Here is a 20,339-nt window from a genome sequence, read left to right as displayed (position 1 = left end):
TCAGTTAAATAATCAAAAACCATGTTTTATGATATTTATCATTTCGTTTCTCTACAACTTCAACAAGCAAAATCCGATATTTTCGGCGGTTTTCATTATTAAATGCCCAATTACATTGTATAAACGTACAAATTATTTCTCGCTTATATCTGGATCTTGATTTAGAGTATTATTTTGGTCTTCTTCAGAATATTAACAAACAAATTATTCACCATTTTACCATTCAGAAAAATTAAACTTTACCTTGATTATCATTGTCCAATTTCCGATATGCCGAGATAAATGTTTTGAAGCCATAAAAGGAATAAATTTTCGCAAAATTAACTAAACCACCGATAGGATATAGGATCTGATATCCTAATTTTGAAATGGCTTTAAAAAATTGACGGAATGACTGGGAAAGTGTACAGTTACAAACATGTTTTATTGAATATTAGTTTAAACAATAGTTTTTAACTAATAATAAGACGCCAAATCCAAATATCAAGAATTTTCATTTGTTTAATATGTCAGTATTATATCACAAAATCACTAATTTCATTTAGCCGTCTTCTACATCTTCTGTAGAATAACTTCTGAAGTCGATTTCATATGCAACCATTGACAAAATGCTAACAGTTGATTTAACTAGATTATTTATTTCATCAATAGTGTTTTCATTCATAATGGGAAATTTTTGAAATGGGACCCACCTATGTCTGCTGTCTTGCACTGCTGGTTGAGAAAATACAACCCCTGATGGTATTCCAAATGTACCTAAAAAGACATAAGTTATGAAAGGTAAAGGGTTTCAACAAAAACTTTTATCCTGTTTTATTATAAACCTAATCCATAGTATACATAAGTCTAGAAATCACTTTTTCCACATATCATATACATCTCAATATTTGTAATTATGAATATGAAAAGCTATATTTACCATTGGAGCATACCCCTAAAGATATTATTTCATCAGAGATATCTTCACTATACCAGATTTTGATTAAACTCATTAATGATCTAAGTTGTGCAAAATATGGTTTATGGTGGAGTTTTTTAACAATACATTCCTATAAACAATCTATCTTTGCCAAAAATTAACTGACTAATATAAAAACTGTTATTACATTATTCCTCTGCATAGTTTTCTTAATCTCATTGTGCAAATTCGAAACTAAATAAGACATCATCCTAAATTCTTTAACTATTGTTCCTTGTATCAAAGTAGAACCTTCTGGTAACGTTATAGCTCTATGATTAAGATGATTAATACTAAACTATAAAGACAAATAAAAATATACTACCGATTAAAAGGACAAAGAATGTTTGCTTTAAAGATAATATTCCCGACATCCACAAACTCATTTATACCAATAAAACCCCAAACAGGTGGTGCACTAATTTTTGAAACTTCAATATCGGTGATTTTTGATACACAATTGATTGCTGGCAAACCCAGATATGCCGTTACTGCTACTATGTTTGAAGGAATAATGGATGCACAATATTCAATAAGTAGGGTGGCTAATAAACATGAAGGACCATCATTACAAAATATTACATGCACAGACCTTTTAGCCTTAATATTCATAGAATCTGCTAAACCCTGGATTCTTTCAATGCATCTCTTTAAAAACATATTTTCTTGCTCCCCCTCTAATCTAAAAATAACAAATAAATGTATTTTGATTAATTACACATAAATATTAATTCTGAATATCCTGCCTTGAAAAATCCTCTAGAAAAATAATTAAATCACTATTATATATGACATCCTCTTCCTTTTGCACAGCTTTAGCAACACAATTTTTATGAAGAATTCCAGACATTTCGAAATTTTCAATTAAACCATCAAGAAATTTGCTATTTTTATAAGATTTATCTTCATTAAGAAGCTCATCATATAACTTGAAAAGTATGCCATTTCCATTTATAAACTCTGGCATTCCCGAAAGCTCCATTATTAAATGTTCGAGCATGTTATGTGAACATCCAAATATACCTATCTCTTGATTAAATTTGCGATTTAAGATATTATTTTGTTCTTCTTCAAAATACTTATAACAAAAATATATATTCAACTTTTTGTCATTCAAGAAAAATAGTATAAAAACTTTACCTGCAAATTATCATTGGCTAATTTCTTTAAATTTTCTTTAGAAATGAATGTTTCCAGGCCATAATAACAATAACAGTACTCCCAAAATTGGCCTAACCCACCAATAAGATATGGTTTACTACCCCAATTTGTTAATTCTTTCCAAATTATAGGACTCTTCACCAAATACCATTTGTTTTTCTTATTCAATTTTAAAACAAACTCCTAAAGGTATTTTTAGAAATTATTTATATTATAATATCATATTATCTTATTTATAATATAATTATTTACGAATAATAAACTTACAGACCATTTAGATTTGGGTATGAAATTTTTTTTAAATTTGAAATTGGGTAAATGATCACTTAAATATTGTGCTACATAAATAGCATGTGCAAATTGAATGCATTCTGGATGGCCACAAATTATATAGAACACCATTTAAGTTTTTAGCAATATCTTTTAAATATAAATGTCAGATAATACATTTAAAAACTTAAAATTCAAAATAGTAATAGGTTAGTTAGGCAACCAAATATATTACATGGCAGTGTTACTAAACCACGATACTCCATGTTCCAAATATTTCCTTAATCGAATGTAATAACATAATAACATTCTATAATATTAAATTTTATACAACATGCCATACATGATTTTACTGTTAGTTTTATTTACTATATAGTCACATTAATATATTACAAATCCCAATAATATATTACCAAACAATACAGTTAACACGTTAACTGTAATATTTTCCGAACATACTTAGATGGCCAGTTTTCCAGTAATCATTTATTCGGATTAATTAAACTGTATGAATGAAGACGCAAAGTTAGAAAACAATTAATTCCTGCTAAAGTGAGGTGTTTTCAATTTGTTATGCGCAATTTTTCTGATAGCTGGTTGGCCGCAGTTTTTTGCGGTTTCGTATCAATTTGTCTATCATTTGATATTTTGGTGGCGCTTATATTTTTGACCGATGGTCTTGCGCTTTCCTGGGTTTTTTTATCTTCAACGGTAGATGTTGTTTCAGAGTTTTTGGCTTTGTCAATTTGTCTTAGTTAATTTTCTTGTCTAATTTTCTTTGGTTGGAATTCTTTTTTTATATACTGCACATCCTTTATAATTGGCAGGGTGACCTTTTTCATTGCAAAACATGCACGCTACACTATTGCGTTGTTTTCTGCACTGAGTTGTGTAATGTTTACCGGCACATTTCACACATCTTGGTTCCCTACTGCAAACAATTTTAGTGTGCCCAAGATTTTGACAGTTTGTGCTTTGTGGTATATTATTTTTCTTCGGAGGTTCCACTTTTATCCTACAGTCTAGTAAATAATTTATGTTATATATATATTTTTTTATTATTTTCGTTTTGTGTCATGTCTACGTAGAACAACGGAGAAATCACCATTCAAGAATCGATCAAGTGCACAAAGTAACTGCGGCTATTGAAAGAGCTTTTGAGGAAAAGAAATACTGCCCTGCAATATTCCTGGATGTCTCACAAGCTTTTGATCGGGTTTGGCTTTTGGGATTAATCTGTAAGATGAGCAAATTGTTACCGCGTAACTATTGTCAATTGCTGGAGTCATATTTATTCGTAGAAAATGTAGAGTATCGCATGAAATGACGTTCTCGACATTTAAAACTATCTCGGCTGGAGTTCCACAACGTAGCGTCTTAGGACCTCTCTTGTATCTGCTCTACACTGACATTTCAACAACAAAAGAAACACTCCTTGGAACCTTTGCTGACGACACAATTATTATGGCAAAAGATATATATCTGCAAAAGATATATATAATAGAAAAAGTGCAAGTGGCAGTCACCAAAATGTACAAATGGACGAAAGATTGGAAAATAAACTTAATAGCTCCAAATCTGTCCACGTTAATTTTGCATTGAGGCGAAATAATAAAAACTTATTTATATCACTCAATGGATGCCCGATTCCTCAAGCAGAATCAGCTAAGTACCTTGGAATCCATCTTGACGGTAGATGAAATTGGAAACATCACGTTAGACAAAAATCAAAACACATTAGAACCAAAATAAAACAACTATACTGGTTAGTCGGAAGATACTCTCAACTTGATCTAAAATCAAAGAGGTTGATCTATAATACAATTATAAAGCCAATTTGGACGTATGGGGTGCAAATATAGGGTTGCACTAAAAATTCAAATCAACTAATCATACAACGCTATCAAAACAAGGTTCTTCGATTGATCTTGGAAACCAAATGGTTTTGCGAAGTTTTCCAAGATTTCGCATTGAAACACGAAAGAAGATTACTAAATCATACTAACGTAAAAGCAATATAACTGCTGGACAGCGCGCAGGGTGTCAGGAGGTTGAAGCGAACAAAACCATACGAACTTATATAAAGTGTATACATTTAATGTAAACTATAGCTATAAGTTAATAATTAATAAATAATTATAAGTTTATAATTAAGGAATACATATTGATGTATTTTCTCACACTCGTCTTGCTTGTTAATTAATCCAAGTATATAGGAAAAGTAGTAATAAATTAATTGTAAATTAAGATTGTACTAAGTATATCTAATAAAGATGTTATAATTTTCTTTTCTGATGTTTCACTGCGAAGAAAAACTCCAATAGAATAGCTTTTCTTCAGTCTACAATCTGTTCAAAAAATCATCGTCAATTATGGAAGAAATCTAAAACTGTCTGAAACCGGTACTAATACTTCATGATTCTTTTTAAATATAAATTGTTTCAAAGTACCTGTATCTCCCCACCGAACATTTATTTGTTGATTTATGCCCGACTGCTTTTCAAAGGCGACTTGTAGTTGTTTGATAAAGACTGGTCCGGAAGACTGTCTAAATCACTCTTTGCCTCCGTACGTAAAACATAAAAGTCATCGAGTCGGACGTAAAACAGTCGCTACTATCTTCTAAACATTTAAATAATTCTTCTTCTGTTAGCTTCTTTTTTCTATACAGATACTTATTACTATCATTGTTTGGTCTTCTATGCTGGCCAGAAGGTCCACTATACCACAACTTAATCGAAAAATCTCTTAAATATGCCGCAGGAACCAATATTTATTCGACAAAAGCGACTAGACACTAGTATCAGAAATCTCCAGGTTTTGACAGAATATCGATTACCCAATTAAAAATGTTCCAGCATAAACAGCTACCAGAACTGGCAAACATCATTAACTCAATCATGAGGCTGCAATATTTCCCGACGTCTTGGAAACACGCACATAAAGCGATTATTCCCAAGAAAGAAGCAAAATAATCTCCATCCGACTACAGACCCATCAGCCTTATCAGTGCCAATGCGAAGCTTGTCAAGTAGGTAATACTTCACGCTCTCAACTCTTTCACAAAGGAAAACAACATCATTCCTGAAGAACAATTCCACTTTCGCGCTCATCATTCATCCGCCCATCAGGCCCTCCGTCTGGTCACACATTCATCACGCTCTTGACCATCGTAAAAAGCTTGGAGCAGTCCTCCTATACCTAACCAAAACCTTCGACAAAGGTCTGGCACGACGGCTTTATCGCAAAATGCATGCGGTTGGGCCTCCCAGGTCCTATCTATCGGGCAGATCTTTCCAGGTCAATATCAGGAAAACACTTTCCAGTCGAAAACAAATCGACGCTGGCGCACCTCAAGGTTCTCCGCTGGCCCCAGCCTTATTTAACCTCTTTATTTCAGATCTACCGAGAAAAGAGCTCATTGACGTCTTGTTTTACGCTGACGACACTGCTTCCTTCATGGCCTTCAAGTTCGAGGTTACAATTCAAGAACGTTTACGGAAGCATCTCGATCATGCGGTCCAGTCGTTCAAATTCTGAAGATTGCAAATCAACCCCCTGAAAACCCAGGCCATCATTTTCCGTAAGAAACGTTACGCACTGCGCGTCTCGCAACTTAAGATTGACAACCGTAACAATTCCATGGCTGGATAACGTCACGACCTAAGTCTCCACTTCGACCGACGTTTCGGCTGGCATTCCCAAATCTAGAAAGGTTCGGGAATAGCAAACCTACTATCTTTTCTGATCTGCCCTTCTAGCCGACCGGTTTCCATCAAATGTTTATTTTACAAGATATTAATTCGGTCCATACACCTCTACGGAACTAATGTCTACTTCAAGTTTGTTGCACCTAACCAGGTGAAACGGCTTCGTTTTCCAAAATAAGCTCCTGAGAAGAATCTTAAACGCTCCATAGTATGTCAGAAATAATCAAATTCATAGGGAAACTGACACTCCAGAAACTAAGCACTTCATATCTCAATCATTCTACAAACAACTACTCTGCTCAAGTTCTTCTGAAAACGCACTTGCTCGCGAGCTGGTCGACATGCGGGGATCTTAGCACAGCGTTACCGCTAATCTCCCCCTTATCCAGGCTGAATCGACCTCATCTGTCGCTGCAATTATAACTTTTGTCCGACAGTAACCCGATAACTTAAAAATAGGCTTATGGCCGTTTAACTATTTAGGAACTGAGGGTTATCGAGGTGCGAGCATCGTTGAGAGGGAGTTTTCCGAAAGTGCTAAGGATTATAGGAATTTGTTGAAAAGAAGGTTCACAAATTCGATCACTAGTGGGGTGTCTGTCTCTCTATGCATTTGGGAGTTTCTGACGAAGCATAGGTTGACGGAGTTTTTTGTCCGGCATTACTTGCAGCTTTTTGACCAAGGTTGGCGCACCGTAACTGGACTAAGTGTTTGATCCGAAGAGGGCCACTGATCTGATTAAGACTAGTATTAGAAAACAAAGCATAATATATTAATACTCCGATCGGTGTAGCCGCCATCGCCGACCGATGCCTAAATACTCCGATGGGAGTGATAACAGTAACATATTTTGTAATGTTTTTAATCTTAATATTGATATTAAAACTTATTATGATTAAATCCAAAGTTGCTGCAGTTTTATTGAAAATGTTTTAGCGTGTTGTTGCAACATTAGTGTGGACACTATGGTTAAATCAAAGCGGGTGACGAATCAAGACAATCTTGACATTAGCTCTATCAGAGATCAAATATACGAAATGTATAAAAACAGTGAGTACATAAAGCATTTTTTCGATATAAACATAATTTAATAAAATTATTTCAGAGAAAATAGTCTGGAAAGTATATACACTGTTAGGGGACATAGGATTTAAATAGTGTAAAGATAACTATCTAAGAGGTCTAATGAAACTTTCAGACATTGTCTAAAAAGAATTAAATTTTTAAAAGCGTGTAATAAACTCAAGGAAGATATGTTATTTGACTTATAGACTTGGATATTTCAAAATGATTCATTGGACCACCCTTGGCAAGACCCTAACAAAAAGACAATAAACGTTCATGGAAAAAGGTAAAAGTTACAATAACATTTGATTAGGTTTTATTAGTCATAATATTTTTTAATAATTAATTGCAGATATATTATTCATGCAGAGAACTATCAGTTATTGTCATGAACAATGCACCATAACATAGCCCAGTGGTGGAAAAAATCCCAACAGTAACATCATCAAAGGTTGTAATGAAGGAATGGCTTTCAAAACGGAAATTAAATTTTGAAGAGACTATGATAAAAACTGGACTATTTCAAATTGTTACTCGCTAAATATAAATGAAATGTTTAATTACGTTTATGCAATTTAATTTTTTTTTTTAGAAATAAGCCCGAAAAATGATACACAGTAGATCAGATGGCTGAACAATATGGTCACAAAGTATTACTACTTCCCCCCTATCACTGTATATTCAAACCATTCGAGTTCATATGGGGAGTACCAAATAATTATTACAATAACCATGTTGTTCGAGAAAGATATACGCTCAAGAACTGTTTGGATATGTGGAAAGAAGCATTCTCTACCATAGCACCTTCGGTTTGGATGACACCATCAGACATACAGAGAAAAAAATTGATAAATGGTGGAATTGTGAAGAAGTTTTAAACAGATTAGAATTTAACAGCTTAGTGACTGACTTGAACAGTGACTTGGAAAGTGCCAGTGAATAAAAGAAATTTTCGAAATATGTGATAATGATGCAATGCTGAGAATTCATAAAACAGGGTGATGAGAGAAGAAACAACTAAATGTGTTTACATAATTAATAGAGTATAACTGTAGAAAATAGTATTATAGGGTGTGAAAGATTTGTTTGCATAGATATGTTTATAATTGTTCAGAATTATACATGAGCATTAGGTTAGAATGTATGAGAGGATGAATACTATCTGTTTTGTAAATATGGTAAATCCATTAGGGCGCATTCAGTAATTAATTTTATCAAGAATGGTGTACACAAGTAGTAACATAAGAAATAAAAAGTACTGTGATATCAAAATGACTTAACAATGAAACGGTAAAAATATTTTCAATAAAAACCGCCGCAACTTAGTAATTAAGCGTAAAATCACCTCTCTAATAAACTGTACTGACAAAAGGCCTCCATTATATGGTTCCTGTTCGACATTACTGATTACAAACGCAATCAGTTATTGACTCCGACTGACTAACGACTTTGGCATTTTCAACTAGAGTAATAATAAGCTGCGATTTGAAATTTATTAAAACAACCAAAGTGTTAAAGCAACGTTTGCCAGTTTATAACCTGTAACAATATTATTTTGAAGAATTTTGCTGACATTTGACAACCAAACGACTTTCGTGGCTCAATTGGTAACATGTTCGAACGTGGAAACAGCGTTCTATCTCCTTTTAAATAGAATAAAATGAGAGGGAAAATATCTGATTCTAAAAGGAATTGACAAATTGCAACAGACAAATATTGATGACGTGAGTTCATTATTATTTTGAAAACACTATATATTTATAATCTATAATATGTTAGTGACTATATTTAACTATAATCGATGTATTTCGATCATTTATTTCATACTTAACCTAAATTAAGCAGGTTGTAATATATCGATATTTTGAAAATACAAATACACTGTTTTGGGCATTAAAAAAAATCAATATATGGGAGCATTTAAAAACATGGATACTTATGCAAAAATATACACATATTACAAAAAAATATAGTTTGAAAAAAATTTCAACAAATTTTGAAGAATATCGATATCGACCACCTTAATTAAAGTGCCAATGTCATTATTTTAGAGAAGGAAATAAAACGAAGTGACGTAGTTTTTCAGTAATATTGCTAGTACAGGTTGTGTTTATACATCTTTTTAAATCGTTTAGATTTGTTCATCGTTGATAAGTCAGTTCAGAGATAAGTTTCCCACATTAAGCATTTGGATGAATTAATAAATATACACCAGTGTTCATGAGGTGCGGTAATGATTAAGTTTATCGTTTTAAAAGCAACAGTTTTAGTATATAGATGAAACATTCATATAATGGATGATGAGTTTGATGAAGAACCAAACATAAACGAACAGATATTTCATAATAATGTTCGTGAACAAATAGTAAGTATTTTTTAATTATGTAGCTTGTTTCCCACTTTAGGGAAAAAATAAAACCCAATTTGAATTTACATTTAACCTGCCTTTTAAAATATTACGAAACTTAGATATATAAAATCAATGCCTTTCCTGAGTATGCTGGAATTAAAATAAATTTATGTTTACAGAGTTTTGACCTGTATTATTTTTAGATATTTAATTTTGAAGGTCTTTGTCATACAAATAGAAGATACATGAAGTACTATTACTAAAATACATTTTTACCATGCTGTTAAAAGCTTTTTCATGGTCAACTAAAAAATAAGGGTGTAATTTAAAAATATTTATAAGCTAAATGAGTATTTAGTAGTGAATTGAAATATATATATATATATATATATATATATATATATATATATTTTATGATTTATTGTTATCTTAATTTTTAAATATTATCACGAAAATTATGAAAGCCAATTAAAAAATATATACTGGTACAATGGAAACACAAGCAAACAAACTATACAAAATATTTTTCTTGCAATTTTACATTAATTACTAAAGCCTTGAAACTAATTTCAAATGAATTCAAGATTTCATTATATAATTGTTTTGGTAACAGTACCAGATTTCAGTTTTTTTATATAATCTATATATAAAAAAATATATATAATACATCCTAGAAACAATTTTCTTTATATGAGATATAAAGCATATTGATATATTCATCATACAGTAAAAGGTCTTGGCTTTATTGTTAATTTGTATCATAACAAAGGCTGTAATTAAGTGTTTGTTTCTTTATTGATATTGGTTTTATTTTTAGTCACTTTTACGTCGGTATAACAACACCCAATAATGTGCCAGTTGATTTCAAAATGTGGGTCGCAATACTGTTATCACGAGAAATTCATGCGACAATGCAAATTTATTTCTTGTTTTTAAACCAGATTTTTAGAACATTACTATCATAATAGACATGACTAGGTAGATGTGTTATATTATGTATTTTTCATTATATTCTAATTTGGCTTTGGTACTTTAAATTAAACAAATAAAAGTTTATACATATTTATCGCAGAATATAAAATGATCTATAATTAATTTCAACATAAAAGTTTATGATGAAATTCAATGGCTTGATTATAATTCGCATTTACTTTTAAAGCATTTTAATAATTATTTTTATGATTTTAATTATCTTCATATTTAAGGGGGAAAATATATTGTCCTAGAAAAGTTTTAACACGTTTACTAGCATTGGTTATTAATTAAGGCTTGTATGTGTTCTATTTTATAATATAAAATGTACAAGAAAACAAGTTTTATGTAAAATTAAAGTCCTCAAGTTTTATACAGTTTTTCTGTGAAAGATAAATTAACTTTTACATCAACAAACAAGTAAAATACCGTTTTTATTTTGACCTACAATATATTTCTTCACAATTACAATATGATTTTTAAATAAAGTATTTCTAAAAATATAAATATAAATCGGTATTAGGATAACATATATTAATAAATTAATTATTTTCCAATCACAGTACAACTGTTTACCTATCTGTTCTTTATTTTCCAGATATTTCTATTGCTTTTTTTCGGTCTTTATTTGGCTAGTTTTGTTCTGTTGAGTCGGTTTAGAAGAAAAGGCAAAGAAGATTATTACAGTAGTGATGAAGACGAAATCATAGTTTATAGAATAAGCAATTGGCTGTGCACGTTTTCTTTAGCAGTCTCTATAGGGGCCGTTCTACTTTTACCAATATCAATTGTATCAAATGAGGTATTGGTTAACTATCAAAACAGTTACTATGTAAAATGGTTGAACTCTTCACTAATACAAGGTAAGCATGCAATATTTAGCCAAGTTGTAAAGCATTGTTATTAATACCATCTATCTCTCTATAAACTTTTATTTCTAGGTCTTTGGAATTACATATTTCTGTTTTCCAACTTGTCCATGTTTGTATTCTTGCCATTTGCCTACCTGTTTACTGAATCTGAAGGGTTTTTTGGGCATAGAAAAAGACTTTGGGCGAGGGTTTATGAGACCTTCGTTGTACTCATTCTCTTGGCAGTCGTGGTATTGGGCATGACTTATGTATTGTCTGCACTGTTTAATGCAGAAGAAAAAAAAGTGATTCCTATATTTAGTGAGTATCCTTTTATATTGTATTTGCTATTTTTTTCTTATAATATATTTTAAATTTTAGATTTATGGTGTTATTTACCATTTTTATATTCCTGTATATCATTTTTGGGTGTTTTAATTTTACTTGGTGAGTATTATATATAAATTAAGAAATAATTACTCACTAAATATTTATAACTAGTAATTTAATTTTTGATGTATTCCTTACTGAGTTTATAATATATTAATATTTTGTGTATTATGCGATATACAAATATTGTTTAAACAACCTGAGATTTGGGTGATATCCAACACTAATCACAGTTAGTTTAAAGTTGTTCCAATACTGAAATTATTTCTGTGGAAGTGAATGATTCTATTGTGACTTCCAAATCTACGCTAAGAAGTCCACTACAGATAAACCCCAGTTAAAAGAAGGTCCTGAAATATAACATGAAAAAACTCACTTTGATATTTGTTATGTATTATCTATCACAGACATTGTGGTCGACTTTTCGCGATAACTAATTGTCCTTAGCTGTAATAATGTACTTCCATAGAAATAATCTCAGCATTATATAAAGATGTAGTTTGGCATTCAAGGGATCTCTAATTATAATAAATGACAATTTTTGTTTAAGTATGTACTCCATTGGGTTTTGTTCGGCTATTTGATGTGGTAGGAATATTCCTTATTAAACCACAATTTTTACATGACCTCAATGAAGAATTTTTTGCTTGTGCTTTAGAGGAAGAATGTTGGAACAGGAGGTTAAAACAAGTTCTAGCTACAGGTATTTTTGTTATTTAACTATTTGATTAAATTAATCAAATTTAAAAGTAATTTTTGTAGGAAATTATTTTCTGAACCCAGCACCAATGTCATTAGAAAGTAGTCCTATATATGAGGGGGACACTTTTGTTAGATTACGAAATGGAGAACTAAAAAATGGTTTGGATATGAAATTGAATCAAGTTGCTAATAAAAGAACAGTTTTAGGTAAGTGCATCTTTCGTACAATTTAATTCAATAATACTTTACTAAAATTTACCTTTAGATAAACAAAGAAAAACATCGTCACTGCGAAGAAATGTTGTTTACCCAATCGCCATGTTACTCTTAATAGGTTTAACAGTTATTGCTGTTTTGTTAGTAGTACAAAACACATTATCACTGCTAATAGGAATTAAAGCTCTATCAAGTAGTTCAAAAGTAAGTTGTTAAAACAACATAAAGAGTTTTTATATAATGAAAAATTATTTTAGCAATTTACATTAGGAGTTAGTTCATTATCTAAATTAGGACCTTTTGGTGCAGCTTTAGAAATTACAATGATACTTTATTTCATTGCAACATCATCCATTGGCCTCTACACAGCCCCATGTGTGAAAAAAATGAGGCCTACCGTTAAAAGTACATCATTTACTTTGGTGATAGCTAATTGTGCTATGGTTTTGATAATTAGTTCTGCATTGCCATTGTTGTCAAAAATTTTGGGTAAGTATTAGTTTATGCACATAGAATGTTTCAATATTTTTAAATTTGAAATTAAGTTTTGACTACATTAGAAAATTTGTTTTCAGGTATAACAAATTTCGATCTCTTAGGAGATTTTGGTAGCATAGAGTGGCTCGGAAACTTTAAATTAATCCTTCTCTACAATGTATTGTTTGCCACAGTTTCTTCTCTTTGCATAGTAAACAAATTTACCGCCAAAGTGAGAAGAGAACTATATGCACGGTTAGTGGAAAATTATATGTTTCTAACAACTGTGTGTCGTTTCTGAATTAACCCTTTGTTAACCAAATTGTATTATCATTTTGTCATGATGCTTTATTGAGACTGATATAGTATTAAGCAGTTTTAACATTTGTGATTTAAGCTTATTCGATGCTGTGGTAATGCAATTTATCTTGTATGCTCGCTATTCGACCATAATACCGATGCAAAATTTAAATCTGCATACGTTAGTTCGCAGCTAATTTTTTGACTGAAAAATGCCAATTGACTTTCAACAATTGTCTTGAAATAGTAATCATTAGTTGCCATTATATTTTTAAGACATTTGTAGAATGGGAATGGGACTTAATGATATTAATTAATCTAATTTTTTTCTTATGGTGAAGTATGATGGTTTTTTTGAAGTTGCACGATCCACAAGTGACTGTGTCTAATACACCCCGTTCTTCTTTTATGATAAAATGTGAGTAACAGGTAATATTTGTTTTTTCCTTTGAGATTCATTTTTTTTTTTCGATCTATAAATTCTTAAAATACAAGTAGATTTAAGAAACAAAATTTTATATACATCATATAGATAAGAGTGAAAAAATTACTGTAAAATATTGTCTTGTTGCAAATGTTATAGTATTTTGTATGGTATTATTTTATATTTTTGATTCAGTCCTAATTTAATTTTGATTTTCTACATAAGTCTTAAAATGTTTGTTTTTAATAACTAAAGTCAGTGTTAAATCGCCAAAGTATGTAATTTTTTAGTTTAAAAATTGCTATCTGTGATTATATTATTTTGAATTATTGAGTTAAAGTTAAGTTTTATACAGTAATTATATAGGGTCTCATGATTTTGTTTATATTTATTCAGAGATATTACTTGCTCAATATTTTGATTTATACTAGTCTTAAGTTTAGTAGAAATACATATTACGACATAATAAAATATCCAATCATTTAATGTGATATTATTTAATTACCCTCTTGAAAGATAACTAACAGTAAGTTTCAATTATATTAAAATTATATCTGCATTCTTTTATCATCATTATGATTAAAACTGTGACAATACGACGTGAAAAAAGTTCTCGAACTGGTTGATCTGTTTTATTAACAAGTAATATATTGCGATTTCAATGCCTGTCGAAACTGAAAATAAAGACCAAATTTTGCTCTTCAGCATCTCTTAATTCCACTCAACGAATTTGATACATTTCTATACTATAAGCTTTCCTTTAGATTATAATGATCTAACCAGTTACTATTTATTCTTGAATGCTTGTGTATTTCTATTACTACCCAAATAAAAATTGGCTGAGTGGCATATCCAGTCTTACGAAGCCTCATTACTGGCGTGACTGGACTATTTTCTTGTCGGATTTTGCACTCTTTGACTAAGGATAATCACAAACACAAATTTACCGACCATGCTGCCCCAGCAGGGTTCGAACTACCGACTCAACAGCAGGAGGATCGACCTGTCGTCTCTACCACTGCGCTCACAAGCCGGCTATTCTAATGTTTAAATACATATTTATACAAATAGAATTTGATTCTACCTTCAACAGAATATGGTTTCTACAGTACGTCCGATGTGTATGTGGGTGCATTGTCATGTAAAGTTGTATGTACTCTATGGGCTAAGAGTTTAGCTTGCTGACAATAAAAACAGGATCGAATGTCATTGATGCTAATGGTCGTTTAAAAAAGTTTATAATATAAAATAAAGGATAGTGCTCATTAAAAGTGAGTGTTTAAAGTTGCTAAAAATAATACAACTGTGCTAGAGCAACTAAAAAAAATTTCATGTGTCTTATCTATGAACCCGAACCTTTGCTTATCTATTGAACAGACGCAAAAAAATAAAAATAATTATTTATTTTATTTTAAATTTTGTAAAGCCGATATATATACATGTACTTTAGAAACTTTTTGGTTACAATTTTAAACAAAAAGTTTTCTAGTTATGTTTTTATAACAAGTTTTAACACGAGTTTAATAAAATAATAAATTATAATTAATGAACTTAATGTTAGCACTAATTACTAATAGGTTTAATTGTATCAAACAAAAATTTCATAACACCACCAGCAAATTTGCTGCCATAATGTCCAGCCCAAAATTGCTTATCTTTTCCCTCATGGATGAAATATAAATTTATTAAATGATTAGGATAATCTGTCCATACAAATTCCACCTATATTAAAAAACTACTGATAAAAAGTAGCGATAAAAAAAATTATAATAAATTATTATTACCTTTTCCCACTCAGGATTTGCCCACTGAGCAATGTGAGCATTTACAAATTTAGTCCAAGTAGCAGCTTTCTTTTCATTTAGACTTCCTACATTGGCAACAACAGCTAATTTATAATAGCAAGCACAATCAAAACGGCCACAAAACCATTCACTTACATAAATATGAGGTTTGTATTTCTGTATAATATAATACATAAGGCATTTTGGTGAAATTTCTATTTTCTAGAAAAACCTTTATATCATAGGGTATATGTTATTAATAATTTTATACCTAATATTACTCACCTGATATTTTTTACACAATTCATAAGATGTTACAAAACAACTTTTATGGCCCTGGAATTCAGGAACTCCAAGAGGTAATGGTCCACACCCTTGAGGGCTATCCTCTATCTTAAATTCATGACCACCATTCCTTTCAATATGCCAATGTTCTAATAAATGTTGTCCATTTCCGTTTTTAATCATATTCTTAAAATAATTTGTAGTAAAATAGCAATAATATACGTACCAAGGAAGACATGTAGCTTTCTTGGGGTATTCTTTTATATTATAAATATGTTGCCATAAAATACTGGATTTTGCAAAGTTACACCATCTTTTGCAGACTAAGGAGCAATTGAGAATATCATTTGGTTCTAAATATTTTAAAATATTTATGATAACATCTTCTGGCACGTATATATTCTCTAATTCTAGTCCATTTAGCGAATTGTTTTCAATATTAAATTGGTCATGAAATTCCATAATATTTTAACTTTCAACTTTATTAACTTATCTATTCATTCCGTCTTGAAACTGACAAAATTTCCACTGATGTCATGAAGAGGTTATTGTCTGTCAACAATTACTTGTAAAACATGGAAAAGCTATTTCGTGTATTTATAACGGGGAATATTATTGGCATAGAGTAATATGACCACAAAATTTAAAGATATAGTTCTCTATATTTTGTGAAAATGACGGGTGATGGAAAAAAACATAAATCAATATTTATATATAAATGCTTGGTTATGTAAATAGGGGTATAGAGGATTTTCATGACACAGAAAAAAGGGTTAATAATTTTCTTAGCAAGAATAAATAAAATATCTTGAATTATATATCAATTTATTTAAATTCGAATAATTATTGACTAAAAATAAATAAGACGACAAGCTTAATGTACAAAAAAGGTCCAATATTTAAAAAAAATATTCACTTTCTGTTCACATTTTACAATATTCAATACATTATATACTTCAATATATAAAAAAGAAATAATTTGTTACTATTCCTTGAGATTATTGAGATAGGTAAAACCTTTTAAGGGCACTCCTTTATAAAAGTAACAAAATTATTATTCAAAATTTCTACAATTATTCTAAATAAAACAGTGCAACTTAGTCAACTGTTCAATTTGTTTCCTACAATACAAAGCTATTTGAACACATTGTTATTGACAGTGTCTTAATATTAAAAGAAAATTAAACTCGGTTAGGCTATATAAATTAAAACACAAATTGTATTAATAAACTATAAGATAAATGGTTTAAACTTCCCCAAAATTTGCATGACCTGTTGTATGTGCATGTGTTTGTGCCTCTGTTTGACCTTTAAGCCTGATATTACATATCATGCATTTTAATGTAAACTTATTTACATCAGTAAATTGTCTACTTGATTTTGCTTCTTTCGCTAAAATTTCTGCTTCCTTTAATATCCGCTCATCTGAACTTTCAAACATTGTTTGCATTTTATCACCCTAAATTCAATTTATGTAATATAGATTTTTAGATTAACAGAATTAATAAATTTACTTACATTTAAAGGTTCTAAATATAATGGATCATAATGAATTCCATCAAACATTAAAAATACCCTAACTGGATAATTTTGATCTTCACCAAATCGGTTAATAATAGCATTCATAGTATCAACAACTGCAATTTCAATGCCATAATAGTTACTTAAAATTGCCAATTCAATAGCACCACCCCATGATTTGTCATTCTGTATCCATATACAGTAATCTTCTACTGGTTTGCCTAATATAGCTTCATCATAATTATGTCTTTCATTCTTTATAGTTTCAGCTACAACTTGTCTCAGAAAAGGGGCAGCCTCACCTAAAATTATACAATATAAAGAATTAATAAATATTTCCAGAAACTAATTTACTTACCAGTTTCATCAACTTTTCCATTTAGAACAAAATTTACACTAGTAAATAGACAAGAATTATCTGCAGGCACTACATGTTTCATTAAAATACCAGGACACTCATATGAATTTTCCACACTAGCTTCATTGTTTTTATTTTCTTGAGATGTATTGGGGACATCTGTTTCTATTGGCAATTCTTGTAAAATAAGGGTATCTCCTGAGGACAAGCCAATACTCTCTAAAAAAAGGTATCATAGTGCCATCAACAAAAATTTATATATACTAATTTACTCAATGTGCCATTATCATCCGATATATTTAAAACTTTAGGTGGATACCCTGAAAGAACTTGGAGGCGACCAATTGGTATATTAGCTAAACTAGAAAGTATTTGTTTCAAATCTCTTATACTACTGTTTACGCTAAGTTTATCTACAACTTGCTGTCCTGATTTAGTTTTTATTCTAAGTGCAATATTAGCCATTTTCGCCAATAACAATAATTTAAACACATTTAAATCTCAAATTAGCGTAGAAAACTATCTGTCACACAAACGTGTATCCTTTGACCTTGTCAAATGTCCCTCATTTATATGAAAAATATGTAAATTAGGGATGCTAAGAGGTATCGATAGTAGTTTCATCGATATCAATATATAGATCCGATATTTTTTGACCGATATATCGATATTTTTGAATAATAACAATTTAATAAACATAAAAAACTATATAATTATTCTAAATATATTTTTTAAATTGGTATTTTAAAAGTTATGTAATATTATTACTTAATTGTAAGGGTTTATCTAAAATATCAATATATTTTTTCTTCGATATGTCGATATTTTTTTAAAATATATAAAACGATATCCCGATATTTTTTGAAATATCGAAATATATATATTTTTCCCTGCGGAGGACACCCCTAATGCTAAAGTGTCTATAAATAAATAGAATCGAGAATTTTGTTTTTTAGCACGTTCTTTAGTTAATTTTAAATGTCAATATGGCCACAGAAAAAAAATATGGTTCTAAAAACCCTTATTTAGTGTTATAAAGATTTAAAATATATGATTCAATTTTAATAATATATGACATAAATTGAACTTTATTTTTTATATTGACAGTAACAAATGTCAAACTAAGTAGTAAAAATACTGAACGAAGTTTTAATTAGATAGTCAAAACATTATTTAAAGATACTCCGAATACCTTGTGTTAATAAAATTTAAAATTAATCACTAATAATTAGTTTTATGTAATAGATCGCTTTTTGTCGCTAAATTACCAAATATAAGTAAATAATCCGTTTATGATATAAACACATTTTTGGATAATTTGTCTGTTTCTACATTTTTAAATAATTATAATGGCTGAAAACAACGATGATATAAATGATGAAGATATTATTATTAACGCGCAGGATGGGCTCCCAAATGTTCATCCGAACTTGTTACCTGAACAAGAAGTTGATACTTCTGAAAACAATTCTGAAGACGACGAGTTCGAAGGCCTCCCATCATCTTTAATTGTAACCAATATTCATGATTCAGTTTTCAATAGCGACGGTATGCTTATATGTATGTTTGTTAGTTATTAGCAATGTTATATTATATCTTTATTTTAGATAAAAAACGGGAATTGGAAAATTTATTCAAACTATATGATCCTGATGTTACATTTCAGTGGTTAAAAAGTTTTAGACGTGTTAGAGTTAATTTCATAACACCTTTGGCAGCAGCAGCTGCCAGAATTGAATTGCATCAATATAAATTTCATCAGTCAGTTATAACCTGTTATTTTGCTCAACCAGTCACTCCAGTGAAAAATAGTACATTACAGCCCCCAGCTCCTTACAAACAGGTAGTAAATTGTTATATTTCTCATATAATATATGTTTATAGGAAGGTGTTTTAGTTCCTTATTTCTCCACCTGCATCACCACCACTAGACTGGGAGCCTCGACCAGAAGGAGAGCCTATTATTAACCATGACCTAATAGCAGCTTTAGCAACACTTACTCCAGGTGGTTCTCATGAGTTGCATCCACCTGCTCCAGGCCAGCCTAGTATTGTAGTACATACAGCGTTAGGTAAAGTGTAATGGCATTATATATAATAAAATTTAAATTTGTTTTTTATGTTCATTCCAGCAGTCAATAACAACAAAGGTGCAAAACCAAAAATTATTCAGACTGCATGTCCTGATAGGGTCTAGTCTAATATTTCACAGGTATGTAAATAATAATTAAATGTGTAATAACATTTCATTTTTTTAATTTTTCACTGAAACTTTGACCAGTAAAAAATTAATGATATTAACAGATTTTCTGGATTTATTTCATTTATATTTTATCAAAATATGAATATTATTTGATTATATATTCACATTTGCTGTTACATGTAAATTATGTATTTTTCAAATTTCTGAATGTGATTTCTGTTATTTATTATATTTAGTTAGTAAATATTTTGTAATATATTGATATTTAATATAGTTTATTATTGCATTATCTAAGTCTTATTATTATAGGGGTGTGCTTAAACATGTTTATAAAAATTCCT

At 30.1% G+C, this 20,339-nt stretch overlaps 5 protein-coding genes across 9 annotated transcripts; 2 read left to right on the top strand and 3 right to left on the bottom strand.

The window, feature by feature from the left end:
• Window positions 1-475: 475 nt before the first annotated feature.
• LOC143190855 (putative malate dehydrogenase 1B) lies at window positions 476-2,532 on the bottom strand. The gene is made up of 7 exons (XM_076395424.1): window positions 2,387-2,532; window positions 2,099-2,302; window positions 1,705-2,036; window positions 1,284-1,646; window positions 1,107-1,230; window positions 920-1,049; window positions 476-756 (listed from the first exon to the last, which is right to left on the bottom strand). The coding sequence occupies exons 1-7, from the start codon at window positions 2,519-2,521 to the stop codon at window positions 542-544; spliced, it is 1,503 nt and encodes a 500-aa protein (XP_076251539.1). The 5' UTR covers window positions 2,522-2,532; the 3' UTR covers window positions 476-541.
• A 6,674-nt stretch (window positions 2,533-9,206) lies between these two features.
• On the top strand, window positions 9,207-14,330 carry lili (LMBR1-like protein lilipod). Of its 2 annotated transcripts, none has more exons than XM_076394525.1 (10): window positions 9,207-9,530; window positions 11,086-11,350; window positions 11,429-11,659; window positions 11,720-11,785; window positions 12,279-12,431; window positions 12,491-12,637; window positions 12,696-12,850; window positions 12,904-13,135; window positions 13,222-13,378; window positions 13,765-14,330. In XM_076394525.1, exons 1-10 carry the CDS (start codon window positions 9,459-9,461, stop codon window positions 13,847-13,849), a joined length of 1,563 nt encoding a protein of 520 aa, XP_076250640.1. In that variant the 5' UTR covers window positions 9,207-9,458; the 3' UTR covers window positions 13,850-14,330. The 2 variants fall into 2 exon arrangements, with proteins under 2 accessions (XP_076250640.1, XP_076250639.1); XM_076394524.1 differs by having other exon boundaries at window positions 12,479-12,637.
• A 905-nt stretch (window positions 14,331-15,235) lies between these two features.
• On the bottom strand, window positions 15,236-16,491 carry LOC143190313 (F-box only protein 6). 3 transcript variants are annotated; one of them, XM_076394528.1, is made up of 3 exons: window positions 15,917-16,491; window positions 15,632-15,853; window positions 15,236-15,569 (listed from the first exon to the last, which is right to left on the bottom strand). In XM_076394528.1, exons 1-3 carry the CDS (start codon window positions 16,376-16,378, stop codon window positions 15,411-15,413), a joined length of 843 nt encoding a protein of 280 aa, XP_076250643.1. In that variant the 5' UTR covers window positions 16,379-16,491; the 3' UTR covers window positions 15,236-15,410. The 3 variants fall into 3 exon arrangements, with proteins under 3 accessions (XP_076250643.1, XP_076250642.1, XP_076250644.1); XM_076394527.1 differs by having other exon boundaries at window positions 15,236-15,582; window positions 15,917-16,485; XM_076394529.1 differs by having other exon boundaries at window positions 15,236-15,585; window positions 15,917-16,480.
• Window positions 16,492-16,722: 231 nt separating this feature from the next.
• On the bottom strand, window positions 16,723-18,345 carry Yod1 (Yod1 deubiquitinase). Its single transcript, XM_076394526.1, has 4 exons — window positions 18,068-18,345; window positions 17,796-18,014; window positions 17,435-17,739; window positions 16,723-17,375 (listed from the first exon to the last, which is right to left on the bottom strand). The coding sequence occupies exons 1-4, from the start codon at window positions 18,258-18,260 to the stop codon at window positions 17,163-17,165; spliced, it is 930 nt and encodes a 309-aa protein (XP_076250641.1). The 5' UTR covers window positions 18,261-18,345; the 3' UTR covers window positions 16,723-17,162.
• Window positions 18,346-18,910: 565 nt separating this feature from the next.
• Window positions 18,911-20,287, top strand: sra (RRM_RCAN_like domain containing protein Sra). 2 transcript variants are annotated; one of them, XM_076394531.1, is made up of 4 exons: window positions 18,911-19,343; window positions 19,403-19,638; window positions 19,693-19,867; window positions 19,931-20,287. In XM_076394531.1, the coding sequence occupies exons 1-4, from the start codon at window positions 19,145-19,147 to the stop codon at window positions 19,990-19,992; spliced, it is 672 nt and encodes a 223-aa protein (XP_076250646.1). In that variant the 5' UTR covers window positions 18,911-19,144; the 3' UTR covers window positions 19,993-20,287. The 2 variants fall into 2 exon arrangements, with proteins under 2 accessions (XP_076250646.1, XP_076250645.1); XM_076394530.1 differs by having other exon boundaries at window positions 19,928-20,287.
• Window positions 20,288-20,339: the final 52 nt, after the last annotated feature.

Source organism: Rhynchophorus ferrugineus, unplaced genomic scaffold, assembly GCF_030347505.1.
Source record: "Rhynchophorus ferrugineus isolate W39M unplaced genomic scaffold, kcgeb_rfMv2 rfM2, whole genome shotgun sequence".
NCBI lineage: Eukaryota > Metazoa > Arthropoda > Insecta > Coleoptera > Curculionidae > Rhynchophorus > Rhynchophorus ferrugineus.
The sequence above is the reverse complement of the archived record's forward strand: the minus strand, read 5'-3'. Positions and strand labels throughout refer to the sequence as shown.

What these genes read in the sequence shown, in the direction of transcription:
- LOC143190855 (XM_076395424.1), bottom strand. Translation starts at nt 2,521, where the DNA reads ATGGTGTTCTATATAATTTGTGGCCATCCAGAATGCATTCAATTTGCA. An exon ending in TTTCTAGAGGATTTTTCAAG is followed by an intron (nt 1,647 to 1,704) that starts GCAGGATATTCA and finishes TTTATTTGTTAT; the next exon opens with TTTTAGATTAGAGGGGGAGC. An exon ending in AAACTATGCAGAGGAATAAT is followed by an intron (nt 1,050 to 1,106) that starts GTAATAACAGTT and finishes GATTGTTTATAG; the next exon opens with GAATGTATTGTTAAAAAACT.
- lili (XM_076394524.1), top strand. Translation starts at nt 9,459, where the DNA reads ATGGATGATGAGTTTGATGAAGAACCAAACATAAACGAACAGATATTT. An exon ending in ATAATGTTCGTGAACAAATA is followed by an intron (nt 9,531 to 11,085) that starts GTAAGTATTTTT and finishes TTTATTTTCCAG; the next exon opens with ATATTTCTATTGCTTTTTTT. An exon ending in AAAAGTGATTCCTATATTTA is followed by an intron (nt 11,660 to 11,719) that starts GTGAGTATCCTT and finishes TTTAAATTTTAG; the next exon opens with ATTTATGGTGTTATTTACCA.
- LOC143190313 (XM_076394528.1), bottom strand. Translation starts at nt 16,378, where the DNA reads ATGGAATTTCATGACCAATTTAATATTGAAAACAATTCGCTAAATGGA. An exon ending in AATTGTGTAAAAAATATCAG is followed by an intron (nt 15,854 to 15,916) that starts GTGAGTAATATT and finishes AGGTTTTTCTAG; the next exon opens with AAAATAGAAATTTCACCAAA. An exon ending in CAAATCCTGAGTGGGAAAAG is followed by an intron (nt 15,570 to 15,631) that starts GTAATAATAATT and finishes TTTTTAATATAG; the next exon opens with GTGGAATTTGTATGGACAGA.
- Yod1 (XM_076394526.1), bottom strand. Translation starts at nt 18,260, where the DNA reads ATGGCTAATATTGCACTTAGAATAAAAACTAAATCAGGACAGCAAGTT. An exon ending in GGATGATAATGGCACATTGA is followed by an intron (nt 18,015 to 18,067) that starts GTAAATTAGTAT and finishes ACCTTTTTTTAG; the next exon opens with AGAGTATTGGCTTGTCCTCA. An exon ending in TATATTTAGAACCTTTAAAT is followed by an intron (nt 17,376 to 17,434) that starts GTAAGTAAATTT and finishes AATTGAATTTAG; the next exon opens with GGTGATAAAATGCAAACAAT.
- sra (XM_076394530.1), top strand. Translation starts at nt 19,145, where the DNA reads ATGGCTGAAAACAACGATGATATAAATGATGAAGATATTATTATTAAC. An exon ending in TTCAGTTTTCAATAGCGACG is followed by an intron (nt 19,344 to 19,402) that starts GTATGCTTATAT and finishes TCTTTATTTTAG; the next exon opens with ATAAAAAACGGGAATTGGAA. An exon ending in TGTAGTACATACAGCGTTAG is followed by an intron (nt 19,868 to 19,927) that starts GTAAAGTGTAAT and finishes TGTTCATTCCAG; the next exon opens with CAGTCAATAACAACAAAGGT.